We start from the raw sequence: 23,362 nt of genomic DNA, 5'->3' as shown, positions 1-23,362 counted from the left end.
TGTTTTTTCATTGAAATAATCTCTTCTAGAGTCGAAAATAACGCACCTGGAGATTCTTCAATACCCTTGACTTTGATTTAAGATCAATAATTCATACTTAAAACGCGAAGTTTTAGTGACCCTTGGAGGATTTTTAAAAGTACTAATTTAATCCACGACATCGCAGATACCCTCGAAACTGATAAAAATAACTAATTTAGATTATCTCAGAATAAGACTAAAATATGAGAGTCATTATTATTCACGAGACGTGGTATTTCCCCCTGGAACTGTAGAGTTAACCAACTACCTTCCGATCTGCGCACATACTGTGCAATAATCACCCGGCCCCCTGTTATTCCATGGCATCAATTCACCAGGGAAAGAATAACAGAAAACTCAGAGGCTAAACGTATAATTTTTCCCTTTCTTTATTGAATTTTCGAAGCGTCTCATGTGTCATATAAATACAAAAAGCTCATGTTTTCCACAGAGAGTAAGAAAGAGAGATGTAAATATCAGTTTCCCCTGGTGGAGAGAGAACCAAGGCAATTTTCCGGGGTGATGGCGTGGAAAATTGACGCGAACGTCCATCGAAGAGGTGACCCAGCCACGTTATAACTCCAATGTTCTGGTACATACACCCTTTCGTCGTCAGTTAACCGTGTACAATGTCTTTTTATCTTTTTATTCGAATCCCAATCGTACAAAGTGTCTTGGATAGCTCCACAGGTGCTTGATTCTCAACATGAGCTGTGGAACAGCAAATGTTGTAATGGAATCACTCCAATGTCCCCAAAAACCCAATCTCTTAAAAATCTTCCTTCACAAAATAATCTATACCACGTTAATTCGTGATTTCCCCAGTCTCCAGTGAATAATTAAAAGCACAGCCCGACTCAGGAACAATTCCCGTCACTCACAATCAGTTCAAGGTCGATGCTGCAAGCACACGCTTTTTAAATCCGTGTTTAATTCCTTTGGGAGTAAAAAAAAGGAGAGTCTGCACGTGATGCAACCAGGATGTCAGCATTGACTGCCACAAGAAGAAAGAAAATAAAGTCCTGCCACAACCATGCCCGGGATTGTAAAGAAAACAGATGTAAAATTCAACCGGCCCTCGTAAATTCACGAGGTAGAGGGAGGGTTTTGCACTATTATACGTCTACAATGTAGCGCGGTAGACTGGCTGGTGATGAATGGCACTCAACAGCACTTCTCTTTCATGCCTCTGGTATTTGTTTTACTTTTCGAGGGCCTTTTCAGTCTGACGACTCGAATTGAAGGAGTATCACTAAGTACGTCGTCAAAAGGGCTGCTATCTGTGGAAGAAGAGGGTTGACAATTTATGTGGAACATTTTAAATGCTATGAATAAACGAATGAACAATGAATTTTGAGTGAAACGAGACTGAAGATAATATTTGAGAACACTTATCTTTGCTGAGGTTTCCTTATAAAAAGGAAAATAATAAAATGTACGTGATAAATTCATTCACTCAGATGATATTAATAAATAATACAAAAGGGAGAGAATAATAATCTACTTCCCCCAACAATTGGAATGATTTTGTCGTGAATAATCTCGGGTGTCTCGAGCAATTCAAACAAAATTAGGGGTAAAACTTGCGTTGTATTTTGGGAGACAATATTTTTCCACCTGTAATCCTTCACGAACTTCTAAATCTCAGTTCCACTCAAGCTTATCCCATAATCCCGAAAGAAAATCCGTTCACATATACGAAAGAGATATTATATCCCGATACACTTCCTCGTATTTCCAACAGTTCCACATTTTCGGATATATCCGCATTTATTTCTGATTATAATACCAATGAATTCTGTATTTTATCCGAGAGAAATCGAGGGATTTCCAATCGTAAGAGATGCAAGGGAGGCTCCTCTACTGGGTAATTCAAGAAAAATATTTTTATGCTGCAGTAATATTTTAACTTGGGGTGGAGAAGACAAATAACTTTTCTCATTTTTCGGTGGTGTATCCATGTAGGGAGAGAGATTATGGAATCCAATTTGGATTTTTTTATGGGTGAAAAAGGATGCTGGGGAATTTTTCTATTAGAATTTTAGCATGAATCCTTCAATATTAGAAATGGAATTGTCAAATGTCAGGGTGCCTGGTGTATTCCATGCTAAATGAACCCACCACTGACCCTCGCCCTCTCCAAAATTAATTAGGATTTTTTCATGACTGGAAGACTAGAACGATTGTCTCTATTTTTTTTATTCCATGTTCTGGGTCATATCCAGAGTTACTGCTAATAGCCAACGTTATTTTTATTGTATAAATTGCAAGGATGTTCTGAAAGTGTACGAATATTTTTAAATAAATCTATCAGGATCAGGATCAACCTATACGTCCCTTTGTTCTCCTTTTCCTGCTATACCACGAGTTTTGCTTCTCCAATTTTTATTTTCATAGTGTGAATGGAATATTTAAAAGCTCGATAAGAGGGTGAGACTCATGTGCTGAGTCCTTTGCCACAAAATATATCATTATAATATTGGCTAATGGTACTTTGATATTTGGCTGAGCAAAGAAAATAAAAAGAATGAAATAAAATCCAATCAAATGCAAATGAAAAAATGCAGTCGACAAAATCAAATAAAATCAAGTGGAGAAAAACATTGCTCACTGTACGCAATAACGATAGATTGACATCGAAGCACCCAGCGGCAGAAAACTGAAGTCTTCGATTTCGCAAATGCATCAAAGTTTCCACAACCTGTGCATGATAGATTCCCATTAAAGTATCGACATCCCTCATTAATTATTTGAAGGTAAATAAAATCATTGCAACGATTACCCAGTTTCCATTGCGTGTGCACAACCATCGCTTCCATGAGAGCATTATATAAGCCATCATGCTGGCCTGGAATGAAATTCATCGAATCAATACGTCGATTATAGACGAACGAAAAATTAATGACTCTGGATTTTTATCGAAAAATTCCGGAGATTCCGGTGGTATTTGTTGTCTCGTATATCGGGCAGATTTAGTGAAACCCCGGGGGTTGCAAATTCATACAATTGAGGATTGAATTTCGAGATTGTGAAGAGAATCGATGATTGGAAAACAGTAGGTTATTGGAAAATAGCACTAAAAATTATTTTACGTGTTGATTTTTCGACGGATTAATTATTCGAGAGGTTGAGAATTTACGTTTGAAGGGGAGTAAATAGATATGAGGTATTTCATATCAAATGAGTGGGGTTTTCCACACTTTTTAGAGGTGTTTTCTAGATTTAAAAAAATAATTCAATGAGTAATATAATCAATTTGAATAATTATTTTTCCCGTGAAAGAAAAAATGCTCAGAACCCACTGATGCTCCCTAAATCCCCGGAAATGAATAATGTTATGAAAAATTTATTATTCTAACCTCTTGAGATGCATAATCACATGCATAATGGAGCAAGATGAGTTGCCCAGCAAAAGCTACTGTCCATGATAGCAAGCAGAAGACAGGCGCCCATATAACTTCAGGCTTAAGAATCCAATCAATAATAAAATAAAGATTGAAGACCAGATGAAAACTCAAGTTTATGACCCAGGCCATAAGAGACCACGAGTACATGGACTCGAGTTTTTCCCCCAACACCATCAGATTGTCGTGCAGATGCTCGACGTTTCTGGCATTCACAACAGGCACTATATTCATCCATCTCGGTTTAACTGGAATATTCTCCTTCGCTATTTCATTGAGCTGATAAAATCGATCACCAAGTAGCAGAAGAATTCCAGAAAACTTCACAACTGACACTGATGTGCCGATGTACGGTAGGAGATAGGAGATATTGTCCCACCAGGATTGAATGAAAGCCCTCATTCCCAGACGATTGATTGATATACACGTGACAAAACTCAGGACTAGGCTTGTCCACACGAAGATCGTTGTCTTTCGTTCATTTTTTTTATACCCAAGCTCTCTAATTCTGTCGTCATGATCTTGAATAGAATTCCATATTTTTGTGAATTCACTACGGTAGTACAGGGCTACGACGATATCCATTAGTGCAACGCAGAAATTGAAAGTTGTCTGGAAAATATTGTTGTCAGGTAATTTACCAGAAAAAGTGATAAAATAATATTATTGTCACGTTAACCATCGACAACTATTAATGAATAGTCCAAGTATCTGAACCAAAAATCCTCAGATAGAGTCACACCAATTTTTTAATAATCTTTGAAAACGAATAAACAAAGAAAAAAAATCCACAGCTCCAAAATAACATTCTCCAGAGACTGAGCATCAGTCGTTGACCTCAGTTCCATATAAACACCTCATCTATATTTTATAGAGGTAATTCATATGGAAAAAATAGAAATACAGCACGATCTCCACATTGAATTATCTTCATCACAAGTGAATTCCGAGAAAAATGTCAATATTTATTCACGAGAATTTTTTTCATCGAAAAAAATAACCGAGATAAATTCTCCCTGGCCGGAAGTTAAAAAAAAAAATCCCCTCATATTGAATACGAAAATATTTACCTTGACAGTTTCCGTATGACCAAGCACGGGGCTTCCCCTATCCACATGATAGAAACTCGCCAATACCCCATAGATAATCCAACAATAAAGAACCATCCCCATGAACGAGAATATCGCATTGAAGCAGGAGGGAACGAGAATGTCATCAGCAAACTCATAAGGTGCAAGCCCAAATATCCTGAACACGTAGACGAAGGGACAGACTGCGGTGTACAGTGGTGACTCCGGTCCCCGATAAATCACCGTGGGCTTCCTCGATTTGGTTTTGTTGATAGTACCCCCCAGGAACCCAACCCTCCGTATCTGCATTGTGGAAAAAAATATCTGCAAGCAGATATTCAAAGCTCAGCACTTCCCTCGATTCCAACCGAAATTATTATCAGATTATTGAGGACACGTTGTGCCATTTTTCCAACAATGAGTAAATTAATTGTCCAGAGGTTTTCTCGAACAAATGCCGTAATGTGCAGCGGAGATCTCGAGTTTAAGTGATACCATGGATTTTACCCTCGTGTAGTATTAAACCTCAAGAGGATAGCACTCTACAGAGGACAATAAATTGATAGGATTTGCCTAGGTGTTGTGAACCCACGCTACTCGTGTTAGAGTCATTAGTTATCACACGATACAAAACTATTGTACAATAGGACGAGGTTTTATCGATTTTTTGAGGTAAAGAGAACTAGATAAACAAATAAAAGTGGCGGGAAACGAATTGCTGTGATTACTGAAAACATGAAAAATTGGAAAACATGTTTTTTAGAAGGGGAGAGCTAATGTTTACCTGATACAAATTTGAGTTTCATGAATTTTTTTGAAGAGGTCACGTCCATGAATCAAATTGAAAAATACATTTTATTAAATAAAATTAAAGAAACAAAGCCAACTCTCTATAATATTTCCAAAGAAAATATTACAAATTAAGCAAATTAAGGAACATTTTCTCAAATATTTAAAAATGTTCATGTTGAATTTATTCTGGGAATTAAAAAGATTTAATTCACCAATTTAATGGGATAAATTGAAAAACGAATAGTTGACGAGATTTACCCTACGCTAGAATAACATTCCCACCAAGCAAGCCCATTTCCATATTTGATATCGCATATTCCGACAAAAGCTCTGAGCATGTAACTCACCTCGCAACTTATTCCACTTTCCTCAGAGTGTTTCCGTGGTTCACCCCTGTTTCTCAATTTTCCCCGTACCCTTTACGTCATGTCGTGGATAAAACTAAGTAAACGTACACTCCCCACCAGCTTTCAAGCACAATACACAAGCAATATTACACGGTTCGATGCATGTCGTGAGGTTGGTTGGTTACGTGTTGTTAAATATTATTCCACGTCATGTAGAATGAATTATTGAAGTACATGAGGACACACAGGGCTGTGTTTTTATCTGTCCTCCCTAGATAAACATGAATGAAATGTGCAGATTCATATTTTTGCAGATTCACCCTGTTCCTAGCACCCAGAGGAGAGTAAACAAAGTCCTGAGATATTTAATGTATTCACCTGATGAGGGACAGCCCTGGGGTAGAGCAAAAATGATGAAGACATTCAACAAGATAAGGAAAATTGACTGATACCTGTTCTATCACTTTCCACAAGATTCGCAATGAATTTTCTCGTGTGAATTCATGACCGGTTTTCCCCTCATTTCAATAAGAACAGAACTGGATTACATCCAGGGAAAATCCATGGAGAAACAATGCGGAAATGTCGTGTTACCTGAACATTAGTGAATGCAAATATCACCTTTCAGTGAGAGCCCTCAGTTTCACTGTTCGTCTATCCGTTGTAATACAATAGCTTGGTCATGGTAATATCCTGATGAAATGAACAGTGAATTGAGGGAAGACTGACTGCTGGGTGGGCCCAGAAATGTGTTGGCATTCATCACGAATGCCAGATGAAATTTTCATCGGGGCTAGACACATTTGGAGTTTATGACGCGAGTGGACATTTTCATAGACGTGACGGCCTCTTCAAATGTCTTATTTCACTGATGAAAGGGACAATATTAAGGATATTCCAATGATATTTTGCAGTTTAGCGTAGGCCGCAATTTACACAGCAGAAAACGTTCTCTGAATTCATATTCATTTGGCGAAAAATTATTATTCTGTCTAATATTATACTCAGATAAATGATTAAAATTTTAGGAATAATAAAATCATTGTACAATATTGCTCCAATAAACTTGAGGAAGTTTGAAATGTTCTGCTAAATAAATACACTGATGAAGAAAAAATATTAATACATGTCTTACCTTCAAAATTATTTAACGGTCCATAATTCACTGAACAATTTCATCACTCACGTTTGGAAATTTTGTAATCATTGAAGAAGAGCTTTTCGCTGGAGAAATGCAATTTCTCAAGCGACTCACTCCCTAGTACATCTTTAAAACATAAGGTGTCGACGAGATAAATAGAAAAGTCAAGGATGCAATTATGAACCGTTCCCCAGAGCTCGGGAATATGTTCAAATTTTCGTACAAGGAGCTTTCGTGTCTGCAACGACTCAGTACACACTCGTAAATATACTCCACCCTGAGGTCTCTTCATCTATCCACGTCGCACCCCTCCCCCCCCCCGCAGACGCAACAATTCATGTGCCACAAAAAATAATAGAAGTGATAAATTCGCAAATAGGAGGAAAAAAAGCTGTGAGAACTTCTCACTTCGACAGCTGCAATTACCAATGTACTGATTGGTGTTTTGACGAATAGCCATTTGATTTGTCTCTTATTGAACAAGTCGGAATGGAACACATGCGAGGGATTGATGCATGAATCTCTGGAGTTGGTGAAATGAGAATAATGGCACAAGAACTGCAGAGATCAATTTGTCAAAATGCTTAGCTGAGGGAGCAACGCATCGATTCTTGTAATATCGCCGGATGGCTCCGGAGCCATTAAGGTGCGGTCATTTTTCAAGTACCCGGGAAGTCTTACGCCCACCTTGACCATCACGCTGAAACCTCAATTTTCTCGAGGTATTTTCCGGAAAATTGAGGGGAAGGGAGAGGAGAATTGGATGATTCATGTTACAATTTTCTGCGACTCTTTATTATGATGATCGATTTTTTTTTCGCTCCTTCAGCATGATTCGAGAGAATCAAGAGTTGAATGTACAAAGTTGAGGAGGAGAGCAACGTGGGTATCAAACCGTAGGAGCTAATTATGGACGGGGGTGTCTGATAGAAAATATTCATATTTGAGTTGAAAGATGACTCTAGCAGGCGTTAAGATCACGTCTAATCAACAAATCAAGTGGAGGAAAAAGTAGGAACTAATTGAAAAATCTTCCAAGGAAATTTTTCCAACAATTAAAAATAAGAACAAAGGAAAGTGTCGATTAATTATTAGCAGATGCCATATCAATTCGGTAAGTACAGAAATCAATTTGATTGCGAGTTACGTTTTTGTCTATTGATGCTAGAATAGTACTAGCAAATAAAAAAATATGAGAATGTACAGATCCGTAAAAACTCGTTATAGAGTCCAACAACATGACCCAATAATTTCCCCTCACAACCCCTGTATTTTGTATTCATCGAAATATAAAGAAAAACGAGCACGTGAAAGGAGAATTCAATTGCGAATCGAAGGATCATTAATTGGGGAGGGAATGGACACGAGATACATCTGAATGAATCTACGTTCAGCTCCACGGGCTAGTGAATAAAAAAAAGAATCGAGGGGAATAGTTGCAGCGATTTGTGTTCGTTATAACTCGCAATAAATCTGAAAAAAATGATTTTCAGCTGTGACGTGGGAAAATTCTACGTTGAGTTTTTTTTATTCGATCTTCTGGGCGAGGTTCACTCGGCTGTGTCACTAAATCGATACCTATTAATCGACGTCTGTTGTCGTATCAATAACAAGAAAAAAAAATCTGATATTACTCACTCATATACAGTACGACCCGTGCAACTTCCTTTATCGGTAATTGGTCTTGTTAATTGAGGTCTCAACGAAGGGGTTGCGTCGACTAACTGTTGTGGTGCACCTGCGGAAGTAAGATTAAAGGTTAATTAATTGACGAAAGGAGGGGGAAGAATTTTTGTAACAGGGTAATCAGTCAAATCATTTACTCCAGATAAACGGGATAATTATTGCGGAGGGGAGGGGCTTCAAGTTTAATTCGAGGTTTCTTTGTCGTTTCAAAAGGGCTTTTTTAGGCCTCTAATGGACCCTGATTCATCTCAACTGCATCATCAGGACATGAACTATTGATGATGCAGCTAGACAAATTTTGTTTGTCCTCTTCCCAATACAAGATTTAGGTAGATGTTAATCAACTTAAATATAAACTAGATTGGACCTTGATCGTCGTCTCATGTTAGGCACAAGCTCTCTGATGAGAAAACGACATTGAACTTTTTATCCAACTGCCTAAATTTCGAATAGAAGCGTCCACCAAACTTGACAAATGTTTACTTACACAAAATAACAAACAAAATCGACACGATCTGCTCTGCAAGCCGTTTTTCCACTCATTTTCCCCACAATGCACCCCTTCACCACTTCACTAAATGATAATCACAATGGGACAATAAAAATAATGGCGTCCAACAAACTGAGAATTCATCACGACCCATTCTATCCCTCGCACTAATCACTCGCCTCGAATGTCCGACACTATTTAGATTTTTTTGTTTACAAATGGATGAGTCAACCGTACATTCCCGGAATTTCGCCTGAGCGTGAAAGAGAAGGAACAAAAACTTTTTTGGCGACGAAAGAGCGTTCGGAAACCATCCGAAAGTCCTAACGCATAGATACACCAACGACGATTACCCTCGAGCGTTGGTCCTTTGTTTCTGAACGCACGGAACAAGAGAATAATCGACTTCTCACGATCGACTCCTCACACGTCACACGTACCGTAGACATCTGTCTGCGGGTCCTAGATATCACAGCAACTGCGTTAATTTATTTATTTTCATGAAAAAGTTGTAACTGGTGGTGAGATAATGTCGGGGAGAAAGAGATCGCAGAGTAAAATAACTGATGTGATGAAAGAGGAGTTGTTGAAGTGGCTGTGCATCCAGCATGCTACCAATGGACTCCTGGACCGGGATATCCTGAGACAAAAGGCTAATGAGCTCGTCAGGCATTTTGAGCTGACGTGTGAGTACTAAATTTTTTAATTGTAATGAGAGATTGAAGAAAAACAAAAATGACAGCTCTCAATCCCTTACGGGGATTTTTCTGACAGCTGACAAAATTGCAGACAAAAATTTTCTTGAGAATTTCTCAACTACGTTGAGGAAGTGGGGAATTCCCTTTTTATTTTGTTCCTCAAGGGCAATGTTGGACAATCAAATCTCTCATTAATTAATTCAAAGTGAAGTTGTACCATTTTTGACGAGAACGAGGACCAGGGGAATCGAAAGTAAACAACAGAGCATTTTTTGACTAGATGGAACGTCTAATGAAGTTTAGAGCAAATCAATTTTCACCACTCAATTGTTAAATATTGAATAATCTAGTGCTTACTTGCCATGTAAATTGGTACAAGAGCTTTGAACATTTTGGCTAAATGCCGGTAGCCAACGGATTCGTTGGGTGAAACCAACGAGAATGCAGACATTATTATAATCCATAAATATTCAGGGAAAGAATAAAGATTAATGATTTTGGGAAATGAAAAATCGGGGCCAGATGTGCCATTAATTATCGATTTCTGGGTCACTTCTGAATAAAATCCAACGGAAGATCCATCTTCCGATGTGTGAAATATGTGTCTGTATCTGTGCGGAAATGTTCACCGGATTCAATATCATGCTTTCAATATATGGTGGATATATTTTACACGAATTCAGTGGTGATTTCTCACATTTTCCATTATTTATAATTAATATACTTTTCAAAACGACTGCACAACCTTTGGTTGAGCCTCTCTCCCAAATAATTTCAGCCTTCAAATGCTCGGAGTCCTGGCTAACGCTCTTCCTGAAGCGTTACCACTTCACGACGAACCTCTGCGAGGGTATTGGTCCGATATTCGACGATTACCAGACCTGGATATCGATGATCCGTGGCCTGATAAACCAGTACAGCTACGAGGACCAGTACCACCTGGACGAATTGACAATGTACACAGATTTCCTCCCCTCCTCCCAGCTGGAGACTGACGAGGTCCCAGATGCCCCAGTAGACATGTCAACCCTAAAGCTGCAGCTAACGACCCCAGCGATGCATCAAACGACGATGCTCCTGGTTTGCAACGCCACAGCCACTCAGAAGCAGAAGCCCCTGGTCTGTGGCCCCTATCCAGCTCAGGACAACGAGACTTACACGTACATTCAGAACGAATTATCAAGAATTTCCGACGAGATTCTCAGTGCCTATCTCTTCATGTTGAATCGCAGAATAGCTGAGAGCAATCGTGTGATTATTCTCTTCATGAATCGCAACCGAATAAATGTCCTTAAGCTGGTGCGTCTGACTCACATTCTTCCTGTCTTTCTCCCCTATCGTTTCCCATCACACCTCAAGCCTCTCCGCCAGGACGTCATGCACTCCATCAAAATGGTCTATCGTAAATCCTACGTCTCGAGGCTGTGCTCACCCGAAGCTCAACACTGGACACCGCAAGAAATTTCTGAGACCCTCGTGAACGCGTGGCTTCAACTCCCCCGAGAGACAATAATCGTCAGATTCCAGAGAACTAAATTCAGGGATGACGACCCCTTCACGGATTTCCAGTACCCAGAGTGGGACGGACTGCAGACTGGGGTGACCTTTGAGAGGTTCGTCACGTTTGACGATCATCTGGGGGAAAGTGTGGGGCCCCTGAGAGACGACTTCAGGTTTTTAACGAATGTCAAGCACAAGTTCAATCTCAAACCCACGAGAAAGCCTGCAGAAGGTCAACAGGGTTCTGAGGGTCAGGGGACTTCGGGGGCACCTGAAAGTCAGAGGAGATTAGTTGGTGATACTGATCACGTCGAGGGGCAGGAGGAGGCAAGAGCTTTTGTGCAGACGTCTGTTGTACAGAAGGTGAGTCCCGCATTATTTCATTATTGACGTCTGCATGACTATTTGAAAAATGATTTTTCCAAAATTCAGTAGTGCTTAATGAACAAAAAAATTTCACTTGCAATTTTCAATTATTTAATTAATTATTTATTGGAAATTGAGCTATCAGTAATCATACTATTCTTTAACTGTGATGGGAAGTCCCTTCAACAGTAAAGAAATGTGATACTGATTCTTCGTTTCTGCAGAAGGTACAGACTGGCGAGGGAATTCCTGCAGAAGGTGGAGTTATCGATCCTCAGGGAGATTCTGATGTTCAGGTGAAAGAAGCTGTGAAGGTGACAGTGATAGATACCATTGACACACCCCAGGAGACCTTTCAGAGCTGTGATAATCCTTCGCCAAGTACTGGACAAATTGATACGTCCATCAACTGTCTGTCTTCAGAAAGTTTCTTGAATCAAACTGATGATATCCCTCCAGTCAAAAAGCTATTCACCGAGAACGACGTGAACGATTCGTGTCTGGTGGCAGCTAGTGAATCCCTCGTCCAATCCGAAGACACAATGAGCCTCAACAGTATGTCCAGGGGTGAGTCAATGATGACTGAAGAGTTCGACTCGACTTTCGACAATTCTCTCATCCCCGAAGACAAACCGGAAGGTGTGATTACAACAGTCAGCCGTAGTGACGACTCCTTCATCGATTCTGGGGTGGCTGATTCGTCAGGGGGAGCTCAGATAAACGAAGTGAGTGGTTCTTCATCAATGGAAGTAGAACTCTCCTCAAGCTCTCCCACAACTACTAGACCATCAATGAACATTTCGTGCACCGGTTCGTCCGTGAAAGGTGACGAAGAAACGAAGAAAAATAGAGGGGACGCGTCAGCTCCTGTTCTCACACCTCTCGTTAACGTACTAGCAACTGAATTCATAAATAATCAATCCAAGGAGACTTCGGATCTTGTACTCGACACTTCAGACGAAGGGAGAATACTCACTGCCAAACATTTCGTTGATGAACGAATTAAATATTACGTTTCAACCGTTCATGAAGATCAAGATGATTCAGAGGATAATGATTTTAATGAGGATGTACCATCTGGAGGGTTGGAGACCGAGGAATCAATGGAGGTTGTTGGTAAAGTATCAGAGGATTCACAGGTAGAGGATAAGGCAGATATCTCAGAAAGCAATCCTGCAGGACCACTGGATGCTGGAAACCAGTCCAATGGCATGGGCAACGTATTGACCGATGATTCCACTGAGGAAGAAGCCCCATGTCTCACTCAAATCGCCGATAAGGCAGGTATTCCCATGGAGATAACCCCCAACAACTTCTCTTCTCTTGATAACGCGGTCCTGCAGTCGGAAGATCGATCCCTGAAGGCTTCGAAGATCACTACCATCGAGACAATAGCAAAATCAGAGGCACATGAGAATTATCCTGAGGGCCTCTCCCAGATGAGGGCGTTGACGACGACCCCTGTTGTGCAGGATCAGTATGATTTGGAGAAGACGAATTACTCGGAGTTTGCCCTGCAGGAGGCCTCCAGGGAGCTCGAGGAGAAGCTCAGGGATCTGGAGGCCAGTGATACCTCCAGGAAGATCCGCTTTTTCGATGATGAGGACAGCTCGAGGTCCAGCAAGCAGAGCATCGAGACGGCTTCGCTTCTGCGGGATCTTCTGAATGAGGCTAAAGGGCTTAGTGAGGCTACTGGGTTTTCCGAGGGTAAGTTCCTCGTGAGGGAGACCGAGGCCAGCCATTGTTACAAAGCCGTGAAGAGGCGGAGGGACGAGCGAGACGAAGAAGAGCCTCACAAGAAAAAGCAGATGCAGGAGAACTGGGCCAAGTGTTTTGAGAATTTTCCAGTTTTTGGACCATACAATTTTGAAGAGGGAAACGATAAAAGGGAGAATTTTGAAGTGGAGGTGTCGGCGGAGATTGAGGTAAAGAGTGAGGAGACCTGTGGCTTCCGGTGCACTGAGGAGACCCCTGGACCCTCGTGCTCGTACAAGAAGTTTTGAGGGGCTGCAAGGCTCTCTTGCTCAAGCAGAATTGAGGAGGAAAGTACAAAGTTTATATTTTTTTGTTCTTTTTGTTTTTTGGTTTGGATATTAAGTTTGGTACGTTGAATGTTTCTCACGAGTTATTGAATGTTATTGGAATTGAAAATTCAAAGGGAGTTTCGGAGGGAGTGGAATACTTCGTCCACTGGGTGGCGAAGGGAAACTGAATAGTTGCTTGTCTTCATTATTATTCAGAATTTTTTTTTTTTGAGTTTCACGATTTTTTTCTGTATTGCTTACGAGCAGGATGGAAGTTTCTTTGTATTGGTTACATATTTGACAAATACATGAGATGTTTGATAATGGGGGGCTCTTTTATTTGCAATTACAAAAAATTGATAGCTTTGAATTTAGTTTGTTCTTTAAGTACTTAGGAAAATTAGTAATTAATTGACAATTTAGTTGTTTCTGAAAAACATATGCATTTATCACTCATAGAGTTTTTTGATCGGTTGGCCCTCAACATCTTTAATAACCCTCAGAGCCTCTTTAAGTATCTGATTGTGGACAACATCGACCTCTTGATCCGCTTGTATAACTTTCCACGTGTCTTCTTTCAATTTGAGAAAATTCTCAGCCACTATTTTCTGAAATTCTTGCTTCTCAAATCGTTCATTTGCCCAGCCTCCTCTTGTAGCCAGGACGTTGTTATCGATGGTTAGGAAACCCACGAAATCTGGGGCTGGTAGACCTCTGTCTGGCTCCTTGCACCAGAATAAATCTTTTTTTGTTGATACTGCTGCGTAGGCAGCCCCTGAAGCTGCATATCTGTCAAAAGAATCAAAAGTGCTTTATAGAAGTGTTTCTCGCTATGACTTCCAGAATTAGTTTTCTATAGTCTTCACCCTCCAGCTATTGAGGAAAAAACTAAAGTTGATTCAGACTGAAGTTTATTTATTTTTCAACTTACCTGTCAACTACTAACGTCGTTCCAGCTTCAAGGGTCTTTTGCATGTGGGCTACACACTCCCATCGGTTCGCAGAGAACAACAGGTGAACGGTTTCAGGTGGTAAATCATTTTTATTCGACAGGAATTGGTCTATAACTGTGCCAATTGTTGTACTTCTGTCTGGAAAATGAAAAAACACTTTCTAAATAGGGAAATTCGTTCGAGATCATTATGACAACTTTATTTATAGATATGAAACAGTGCATTTGCGAAATGGTCCATTAATCGAAATAGCTTATAAATTGATGAATATAATTTCAAAAATAATTGGTCTGCCATTTTCTAGGCCACTAGTGAATTCTGTAGAGTCTACTCACCGGGAAATCGTCGCTCTTGGGCGGGAATTCCCAGATCGTTGAGGGCCTGGACAAGTTTTTTAACTTGAGTTGATTTCCCCGCTCTGTCACAACCCTCTAGCACCAATAGAGCTCCTCGAGACATTTTAATTGACTCCACTTGTACAAAATGCGTTCGCTCTCGAGTTTAACTGCAACTTTACGAAAATATCCAAACGGTGCACAATGTCAACTCCTCACGAATGACTTGTGAACACGTGTGAAGACTGATTTTTACCGGGAAATGTGTAATGGCCATCAGCTGATCAGCTCGGTACAGGTTAGAACTCGTTCAAGGTCTGTTGGCATTAGCAGTCAGTGCTCATCGACATTAGTCAGCCTCTGGATAAAGGCAGCTGTTTAGTTGAAAACAAGTGGGTGTGAAGCGCAAATCATGGAGGAAGACCACCAGGAAATAGAGAAAAGGGGAAATGAAAACCCAGAAGTGGACTATTCATTTCGGTGTGCAAATTTGTTTATTGTTGATGGAACGCAGGGTATGCATAGGAATCGTGGCCCGAACACCAACTCGTACTTCCAAGAGGCTCTTGCCGTAAGTTTATCATTCTATTGGTTAACCATGAAACTGGAAAGTGTAAGCTTTTCTTCGAACTCCATATGTTAATCGAGGTTCTCTCCAATATCTCGTACTTCAACGATACAATTCAGATGAATAAATGGCATTTTGAAGCTCCAAAAAATACCGTCACAATTTAAAAGACTTGACGATTTTCACTCAGCCCTTATCGAGAGACGATGAGATTACCGTGTCGATAAAAATCCGTTTCCTTGTAGATGTACGAGAGAATCTTGAGACAAAAACTCATTCGGAATAGGGACGATTGGATGGGTTTAGTGCTTTTTGCTACAACCACTAGTGATCCTGAGATTAAGAACATTCTGACGGTTTTGGAGTTTGGTCAAGTCTCTGTGGAGATGCTCAAAAAACTCTTGTACATACGTAAGAAAATTACAGAAGTATCTACAATGTCTGATAAATCATAGGATGTATCCCTGGATTTTTTGTAATTTTTTGTGGTTCTTAATGGCGGCGACACTTCAATGAAATTTTTTTGGTTTATTGTCCATTCCAGAAAATCGCAAGCTCCCCTACTACGCGAGCATCGCCTCCGAGGTAGCGTATCCCCTTTCCCAAATTCTCCTCCACGCCGCACGTTCCTTCGACTCCATAAAGAAAAAAATGACAACTCGTCAAGTGAACCTCATCACCTGCCACGACGATCCTCCCTTCAACGACAATGATGCACGACAGCAAGCTTTTATTGTCGCCAAAAATTTTAAGGACATTCAAGTGGGCCTTAAGGTCGTTGGTTTCGGTGATTCCTGGAGCTTTGACTTCTACAAGCAGCTGGAGATGCTGGCGTCTGACAGCGACAAGGAACCCAAAAGATCACTCCCCTTGGATATTGAACGAGAAGTCATGAAAAGGCAGGTGGCTCTGGGACAGATAGACCTGAGGATTGGTGAGAAAGTCCTGATGAAAGTCCAGCTCCAGACGATCACCAAGACTCGTCCTACGCTACGCAAGATCGCCATGGATAAGGCGACCAATGAACCCCTCGATAGCTACTTTCATTACAAGAAAATTGATGATTTCTTCGACGATGAAGAGCCAAATGAAGATGATGATGACAGTGAGGATATCATGAACTCAAGCATCAGGAAGTGGCAGCGGGTGGGTGGACGGGACATCCTTCTTACGCTGAAGGAAGCCAAGGGCATCAATCAGTTGAAGCCCAAGGGCATTGAGATCCTGAGGTTCGAGAAGGCTTTGAAAGAGCCTCCTTGGTATCACATTCCTCCTGCATTGTTCCTCGGGGTTCCTGTTGATGCGTCCCCTAATGAGAAGAAGCTCTTCGCTGCTTTGTTCGTCAAATGTCAGGAGAAAGGTTTGTCCTATTTCACAATATTATTTATGACAATAATCGTGACTTGCAATCCCGAACTCCGAGGATATTGTTGTCGAGCATATCATTCAAATTCATTCAAGTGACCAATGAACTGTGGGTCTATAATTTAATTACAGGAGTAATGGCAATTTGCGCAGCAACAGTCAGAGCCAATGGAAGAACACATTTATTCAGGATGTGGCCATGCCCTGAATACCACGGTTTCAACTTCACTCGAATCCCTTTTGAGGAGGAGATCAACAAATCGCACGAGGCCTTAATGAAGAGCGAGGCAACTGATGGACTAGAGATGTACAATGATGAGAAGAAGCTGAACATCATGGAGAAGGTAATCAAAAGGTTTAGGATCAACTACAGCCCTGCAATATTTCCCAATCCAAAATTGTCAAAGCAGCAACAGTATATACTGGCGCTAGCTCTGAACGAGGAGTGGGATGAAGAGAAGAACTTTGAGGACTTCACGAAACCTGCAGTGGATATCCTGCAGATGAGCCTGAGTAAGAGAGGCCTACTTGATTCGTTCTTCGAGATTTTTCGCAGCACGATGGAGAATGAGATCAATCAGGCGGTCAAGGTGGTGAGGTACGATAGGGAAACCGCCGAGAGAATGATTCAGGGAAATCTTTCTATGTATACGGTTCCTCAGTTGAGGGCTCTACTGAGGGCCCTCAATCAGCCAATTACTGGAGTTAAAGCTGTTCTCATTGAGAGATGTCAGGATTATGCGGGAGCCATGTAAAGATAAGTCACTGTCAATCTAATAAATGAAATATCTTGTAACAAATGTACGTAATTAGAAGTGAATAAAGTTCACGTATTTTTTTGTAATCCAATAAGATTTATTGAGTTTGTAAGTTTTTATAAAAATATTTCGTATTCATTCCTCTGTTTAAGTGTATGAAGGCAAGCAGTGTGTAATTTAGAGCATTTTCGTCAACATTGTAACCTACCCACGTGCTACAAGCGTTATCTTGGCTCCTCGAGTTTCGATAGCGGTTGAAGCGAACCAGGCTGGACCCAGGAAAATCCGGTGGGCGTTCTCTCTGGTTCTTGTCTCTGTAAAGGGAAGAAAAATATCAAGATGAATGGAACTTGTAGGTTTTTGTCCTTGAAGGAGTGACTGAAAATAATTCACCTTTGGTTCGTAAATTTTTTGTCTAATTGGCTCGTGTATCTCTGGATCCCATGAGGTGAATTTCATGTAGTGACTATCCTCAGTCTCTGGAGGATCGTAGACGTGGTCGAGGCTTTCTCGTACGCATTTTCTCGCACGAGAACGAAATTCTTCTATATTATTATCTAATCTGTTGCAACAATGACAAATAGCAGGTAAATAAATATTTGGAAATTCTCGTCATTCATTTGGTTTGGCGATTCACTTACAGCGTGGACGCTTCTACATTTGTCGATGGCAGTTTTCCATCAACTTTAGTGAACACTTTAACGATAAATTGCACTAATTGATATATCCTGTTGTTTTTTTTCCATTCCGGAAAACCGGCAGATGTGTTGAGCTCGTTTGTCTCTGGGCAAACTAGTGGATGGAAGACGTTTGATTGAAAGGCAACTTTCTACGAGGAAAGAAAATTAATGGTAAGAAAACAAATAATAATTTAGTGGTAAAGGGGTAAATAAGATGAATGAAATATCAAAGACATTTTCTACGGCTTCATTCATTCTGAGTTATGTATTGAGATAGAGTGACGTCTAAATCTCGTTTTATGGCATTTATTTAATTACGTACCGGACAGCCACCGTCTGGAAAATTTTCAGGCAGGGTCATCGTAAATCTGAAGACTCCACCTTGATAGAATCCTTGACGTATGAATAACACTCCGAACCACACTGCAAATTTATCAAGATGTTTTCATTATTGGGAGAGATAAAAATAATCTCAGATGTTTTATTGAATTCCTGATTATTTGACGTACAGAAAGAATTCTCTGCTGATGGAATCACATAAATCCCCCGCAGATCCTGATTCTGAAGGACGTTACTAGTAAAAAGTTAGAATTTAATATTTTTAGACATATTTTTTTGTTATTTATCGGTTTTTTATCTATAGTGCTTGTTAATGTCGGGATTGTCATGTTTCCCTAAATTAGACTGAGGATTTTTCAAATTGACGAGAAGAATTATTTTCAGTTGCTAATAATCTAAAGAAATTAGTTATGTAAATTCATTGTGGGCGTTAGGGTTTCAACATAAATGTTGAGTATTGGTTTGAGTGGGATGTCACCAGAAAAAAACAACAATAAAAATTCCTTACTATTCCGATAAAATACTGTACTCCTGCAGATAAACCACATATTCACTGTTACTCCCAGCAACATCAGGACGGTCAATCATTTTTATAGACGTATTGAGCTGTGAATCTCCCCCAGATCCACCAGGCAATATTTTTCTGAAGGACCCCCGTCTCTTCAGCTCATCCTCGACACCCATTGCCTGCATGAAAGATCCTGTCATCAGATATCCCCGAAAAAATATCTCTCCAATTAGACCGTCGTCATCTCACCTTTGAGCTGGATCCTGCAACGTTGACGTTCATTCTGACTAATCCTTTTAATTACTTCCTCAAATGTCTTCTGAAAACGAATGAACTTTCTACTCAGCTCTTGGCCATCTCTACGAATCGATTACTCCTTCAATTCAACACAGACACCACACAGTCACATGATGATTGCGTTCAAAGATGGCTGTTATCTGATTTCCCTAATGAATTAATTCAACTGAAATAATTAATTAACTCAATACAAAGAGACTGAAAAAAAAAACCAACGGTTGTCGAGAGATTCAGAGGGTTTGGGTTTGAGACTCTCAATTTTATCTTCAGGTGGCGGGTCTGTTGTCCCGCCATGTTATCAAAACACAAAGACAAGGGCTGCATTTGATCCTAACAACAATTACAGTTATACCAAGAGGTATAACTATTCGCTTCTACTACTCAAAATTAAAGGTTGAAAGTTAAATGAGGTTTTTGGAAAGACAGGACAAATAATTTTTCACGTAAATAATTGTTTAAAAAAATAGCGCCAAGCCATTCGTCGCGCCCTCACTACGTACATCGTGGAACTTCTAATACTCCGTATTTCTCACACCCACACGCGTAAATATGTTAGTTATATTTGTTGAGTTGTCAGAGAGGACGTGCTACCTTGGCCCAGGATTAAACACTTGTTAAACTTCTCATGAACAAACAAATAGTTTTTCAACGACATCAAGGTTTATTTCTCGGCAAATGGTAGTCTTACGGTTGTTGAATGTGATTAATTGTTGTGATAATTGTGGAATCTGAACGATTGGTGGTGAAGAGGGACAACAATTGAGGTGAAATGGCAGCTGAGATAAAACCAGCGACCGGTGCTAATAATGACAAATTCAGTACGAGCCGGAAGCCAATACTTATGTCCAAGTTAGAGGGATGCAATGACGATGTCAATGCTGCTGTTATTATACCCAAAGAGGACGGAGTCATCAGTGTCTGTGATGATAGGTATTTTTTAGTTTCAGTTGACATTAATTTGTTCATGAGAATGATAAGGGGATATCCAGGAGTTGATTGGGGCAGAGAGGGGCCGAGGGAGGCCACCCTTCAGAAATCTTCCATATCTGATTAACGAATGATGCGATTTTTCTGAGTCACGACTCATTTTCAAGTCTCTAAAAGTTCTTGAAAGAGAAAGAAAAATCGTTGGAGTTCACTCTGCCGATCTCGAAAATGAAGAGGAATTGTTAATTTACTCTACCGATCCCGAATTATTGACGATTGAATCCAATTTATCTTCTGCCCCAATTATGATAATTCTGATGCTTTTGTTCGTTCAGGGTTCATTCTCCTGAGATTGTTCGCGTATTGACGATCTTTGCTTCCGGGTAAAGCCATTATAATGGCTTCAACATAGGTTTTCCATTGTTTGCATTATATCGACCTTTTATTCTGATCCCAATACTCCGAAAAATCCATTTTTCTTGGCACAGCGATAGTTCGAGAATTTATTGCTGATTTATTAGCAAAAATTAATGCAGTATATGCAATGTAAGACCAGGGTCCCACTTGTTCGGTTTCAGGACTGTTAGAGTATGGCTGAAACGTGACTCTGGCCAGTACTGGCCCAGTGTGTGCCAGTACATGGCTGCTGGAGCCACTGCGATGCATTACCATGTGGAGAGCAGAAGACTTTTTGTGGGGCTGGAGAATGGATCTATTGACGTACGTGTCTCGTATTTTTCTCACCACATCCAGGGATTTTATATAATTTTGCTTGTAGAAGGGCACTGTCTTTGTTTGGTTTGGTGACTCATATACAATTGATCGGTTTAAAAATTAATCTAGAGTCACTTCAGTATTGATTACATTCTTGGGGAGCTTTATTTTCAACTGCAGGCGCACCACTAAATCGACGGAATGGTAGTTTTATGGGAGAATCACTACGAATGATGACTCAGTCCATGGTTTCTTATTCTGATTAGAGATAGCGCGACGTCAACACAGAATAAAAAATTCAGTCAATGGAGAAATTTCTTAGGAAATCATTTCGTCGATTAATGCCGCCAAAGTAAATGTTGGAAGGGGACTTTACTGATAACGTCTTCCGCTAAATGAATATTACTCAACTTTTTGCCCTAGACCCAGTTATCGTTTTCTGATTGCCTGTAATTAACACAGAGCGTCTATGACTTATTGTTTTTTAATGAGCATTAGAAGCATTTTCAAAGGCACAATTGCTTTTTGTAAATTGATATTTAAGAAATTGCCTTAATGAGAAACGGATGAACCATCATTAGAAGCATTAGTCAATTAGTAATTTATAGTTTATCCTCTCCTTCCTGAGCGTTGAAATTGCCAAGAACTATGATATGCTCTGCAGGAGTAGAAGAAATTTTAATTGACTCAGGATGACATTCGCTTTTAGGAGTTTCTCCTCGAGCAGGATTACAATCGAATGACAGCAATGAGGGAGTATTTGGCCCATCAGAGTAGAGTAACGGGTGTAGTATTCTCGGCAGTTAATAGCTGGGTACTCAGCGTCGGGAGAGATAAATCATTGCAGTTGCATTGTGCAGACACTGGAATGCGACTGGGATTTTTTGGAAAAGCCAAGTCTAGTTATCTAGGCGACAGTTGGTTCACAGCTTTGCAGTATCCTTTTTATCATGCCAAAGATCAACGAATGAATCATTAGAAATTGAAATTTTTATAGCTGCAGTTGAATTTTCTTTACAATAATTAATGTCAGATTTGACGAACAATCTAAACACGCCTTTGTCGGTGACTACGGTGGTGAAATCACAATGCTGAAGGTGGAACCAAAATCCATAAGCCTTGTAGCCTGTCTCAATGCTCACAGTGGCAGCATCAGGACCCTGGCATGGGACTCTGAGAAGCAGTTACTCTTCTCTGGCAGTTTCGATCAGAATATCATCGTATGGGATATTGGAGGACGTCAGGGAGTTGCTTATGAATTGCATGGGCATCGTAACAAAGTCACAGCGTTGTGTTTTGCCAGTAACGAAAGATTGTTACTCTCTGGGGGTGAGGATGGAGTCATTGTGGGCTGGAGCATGGCTGGGGCCAGGAAAGAGACTGCTGCTTGGGAAGAGTCCGATATTTGCCAAGTGAGCATTGGTCGATGTAATTATCCAGTTGTCATTGATTTTGGTTTTATGGTGGATTTTAATGATCTTTGTAGGGCTGTTCACGACCATTCTTCTGGAATATGAAGGCTATGATGGACCAACGACAATTGGGATTGAGACAGCATCACTGCAGGAATTGTGGAAGGGCCCTGTGTGATCGCTGCACATCCCAGAGGATTCCTATTCCTGCCATGGGTTTTGAATTTGAAGTTAGAGTCTGTGATCCCTGCCACATTCAACTCAAGTCTGCCAAGTCAGTGCCATTACTGTTTAATAATTTCGAGATTGTTTACATCATTATTATTCATTTATTTACGTAATGATGATTTGATAATAAATTTCTAGTCAACCATCAATGGCATCATTTCACGATGCAAAACACAGCATCACAGCGATGGACCTCGATGTCTCCCGAAGGAAATTATTAACAGTCGGTCAGGACCGAGTTATTAAAATTTGGGACATTACAGCCCTTCTCCAGCAATAAACCGTCAGTCTCTCTTGAGTGATCTAACTCATAAAACATTTATGGAAGGGTTCAAAACCCTGTAAGATTGCATACGATGGCTTCATAAGTGTGTTGAAATTGCTACTCATCGAATCAAAACAAAACGATTAAAATTAATTAACTAGCACGCCTGATTCAATTCTAGGAGATGAATTACTATATTTTTGGGAATAATAAGTCTACAACTATTTCTTCATCAATGTTGGATAAAAAATTATTTCAATTACTGTAAATAATTCTTGAGAAACACTGCTGTGGGATTTGTACTTCAATATGAAACTGAAATATCCATCGAGTTTTTGTATTTAATTGAAAGAATGATTATATCCATTGAATTATAATGTAAAAATATAGGAATGGGAAGGTATTGACATGTAGAGAGAAATATTTCAGTCACATCCATTGAAAGAGCTGTAAACCATAGAATTTTATGGAACG

General features: G+C 40.1%; 7 protein-coding genes across 9 annotated transcripts in view; 3 read left to right on the top strand and 4 right to left on the bottom strand.

Moving 5' to 3' along the window:
* The window catches only part of LOC135160841 (FMRFamide receptor), a 52,821-nt gene extending 43,621 nt beyond the window's left edge, over positions 1 to 9,200 (bottom strand). Inside the window, exons 1-2 of the mRNA XM_064117909.1 lie at positions 8,949 to 9,200; positions 8,414 to 8,513 (exon numbers count right to left, since the gene is read on the bottom strand). The gene's annotated coding sequence lies outside the window, so the exon portion shown is untranslated. The remainder of the gene's footprint in view (positions 1 to 8,413; positions 8,514 to 8,948) is intronic.
* On the bottom strand, positions 905 to 4,902 carry LOC135160245 (uncharacterized). Its single transcript, XM_064116573.1, has 7 exons — positions 4,864 to 4,902; positions 4,496 to 4,819; positions 3,381 to 4,037; positions 2,804 to 2,869; positions 2,633 to 2,722; positions 1,252 to 1,301; positions 905 to 1,043 (listed from the first exon to the last, which is right to left on the bottom strand). The coding sequence occupies exons 1-7, from the start codon at positions 4,900 to 4,902 to the stop codon at positions 905 to 907; spliced, it is 1,365 nt and encodes a 454-aa protein (XP_063972643.1).
* Positions 9,201 to 9,241: 41 nt separating the features above from the next.
* Positions 9,242 to 13,704, top strand: LOC135160831 (uncharacterized). 2 transcript variants are annotated; one of them, XM_064117878.1, is made up of 3 exons: positions 9,242 to 9,637; positions 10,428 to 11,512; positions 11,743 to 13,704. In XM_064117878.1, exons 1-3 carry the CDS (start codon positions 9,481 to 9,483, stop codon positions 13,516 to 13,518), a joined length of 3,018 nt encoding a protein of 1,005 aa, XP_063973948.1. In that variant the 5' UTR covers positions 9,242 to 9,480; the 3' UTR covers positions 13,519 to 13,704. The 2 variants fall into 2 exon arrangements, with proteins under 2 accessions (XP_063973948.1, XP_063973947.1); XM_064117877.1 differs by having other exon boundaries at positions 11,740 to 13,704.
* Positions 13,705 to 13,859: 155 nt separating this feature from the next.
* Positions 13,860 to 14,961, bottom strand: LOC135160857 (thymidylate kinase). The gene is made up of 3 exons (XM_064117940.1): positions 14,828 to 14,961; positions 14,471 to 14,630; positions 13,860 to 14,328 (listed from the first exon to the last, which is right to left on the bottom strand). The coding sequence occupies exons 1-3, from the start codon at positions 14,949 to 14,951 to the stop codon at positions 13,989 to 13,991; spliced, it is 624 nt and encodes a 207-aa protein (XP_063974010.1). The 5' UTR covers positions 14,952 to 14,961; the 3' UTR covers positions 13,860 to 13,988.
* A 278-nt stretch (positions 14,962 to 15,239) lies between these two features.
* On the top strand, positions 15,240 to 17,612 carry LOC135160837 (X-ray repair cross-complementing protein 6). Its single transcript, XM_064117897.1, has 4 exons — positions 15,240 to 15,398; positions 15,641 to 15,806; positions 15,940 to 16,755; positions 16,893 to 17,612. Exons 1-4 carry the CDS (start codon positions 15,240 to 15,242, stop codon positions 17,513 to 17,515), a joined length of 1,764 nt encoding a protein of 587 aa, XP_063973967.1. The 3' UTR covers positions 17,516 to 17,612.
* LOC135160856 (protein crossbronx homolog) lies at positions 17,594 to 21,182 on the bottom strand. Its single transcript, XM_064117939.1, has 8 exons — positions 20,994 to 21,182; positions 19,295 to 19,491; positions 19,046 to 19,224; positions 18,708 to 18,772; positions 18,521 to 18,621; positions 18,160 to 18,347; positions 17,912 to 18,080; positions 17,594 to 17,832 (listed from the first exon to the last, which is right to left on the bottom strand). The coding sequence occupies exons 2-8, from the start codon at positions 19,325 to 19,327 to the stop codon at positions 17,743 to 17,745; spliced, it is 825 nt and encodes a 274-aa protein (XP_063974009.1). The 5' UTR covers positions 19,328 to 19,491; positions 20,994 to 21,182; the 3' UTR covers positions 17,594 to 17,742.
* On the top strand, positions 19,892 to 23,219 carry LOC135160843 (WD repeat and FYVE domain-containing protein 2). 2 transcript variants are annotated; one of them, XM_064117915.1, is made up of 6 exons: positions 19,892 to 20,272; positions 20,826 to 20,989; positions 21,693 to 21,919; positions 22,017 to 22,395; positions 22,470 to 22,669; positions 22,762 to 23,219. In XM_064117915.1, the coding sequence occupies exons 1-6, from the start codon at positions 20,206 to 20,208 to the stop codon at positions 22,901 to 22,903; spliced, it is 1,179 nt and encodes a 392-aa protein (XP_063973985.1). In that variant the 5' UTR covers positions 19,892 to 20,205; the 3' UTR covers positions 22,904 to 23,219. The 2 variants fall into 2 exon arrangements, with proteins under 2 accessions (XP_063973985.1, XP_063973984.1); XM_064117914.1 differs by having other exon boundaries at positions 19,893 to 20,272; positions 20,848 to 20,989.
* Positions 23,220 to 23,362: the final 143 nt, after the last annotated feature.

This window comes from Diachasmimorpha longicaudata, chromosome 3 (genome assembly GCF_034640455.1).
Source record: "Diachasmimorpha longicaudata isolate KC_UGA_2023 chromosome 3, iyDiaLong2, whole genome shotgun sequence".
Classification (NCBI taxonomy): domain Eukaryota; kingdom Metazoa; phylum Arthropoda; class Insecta; order Hymenoptera; family Braconidae; genus Diachasmimorpha; species Diachasmimorpha longicaudata.
This window is presented reverse-complemented; position numbering and strand designations above follow the sequence as displayed.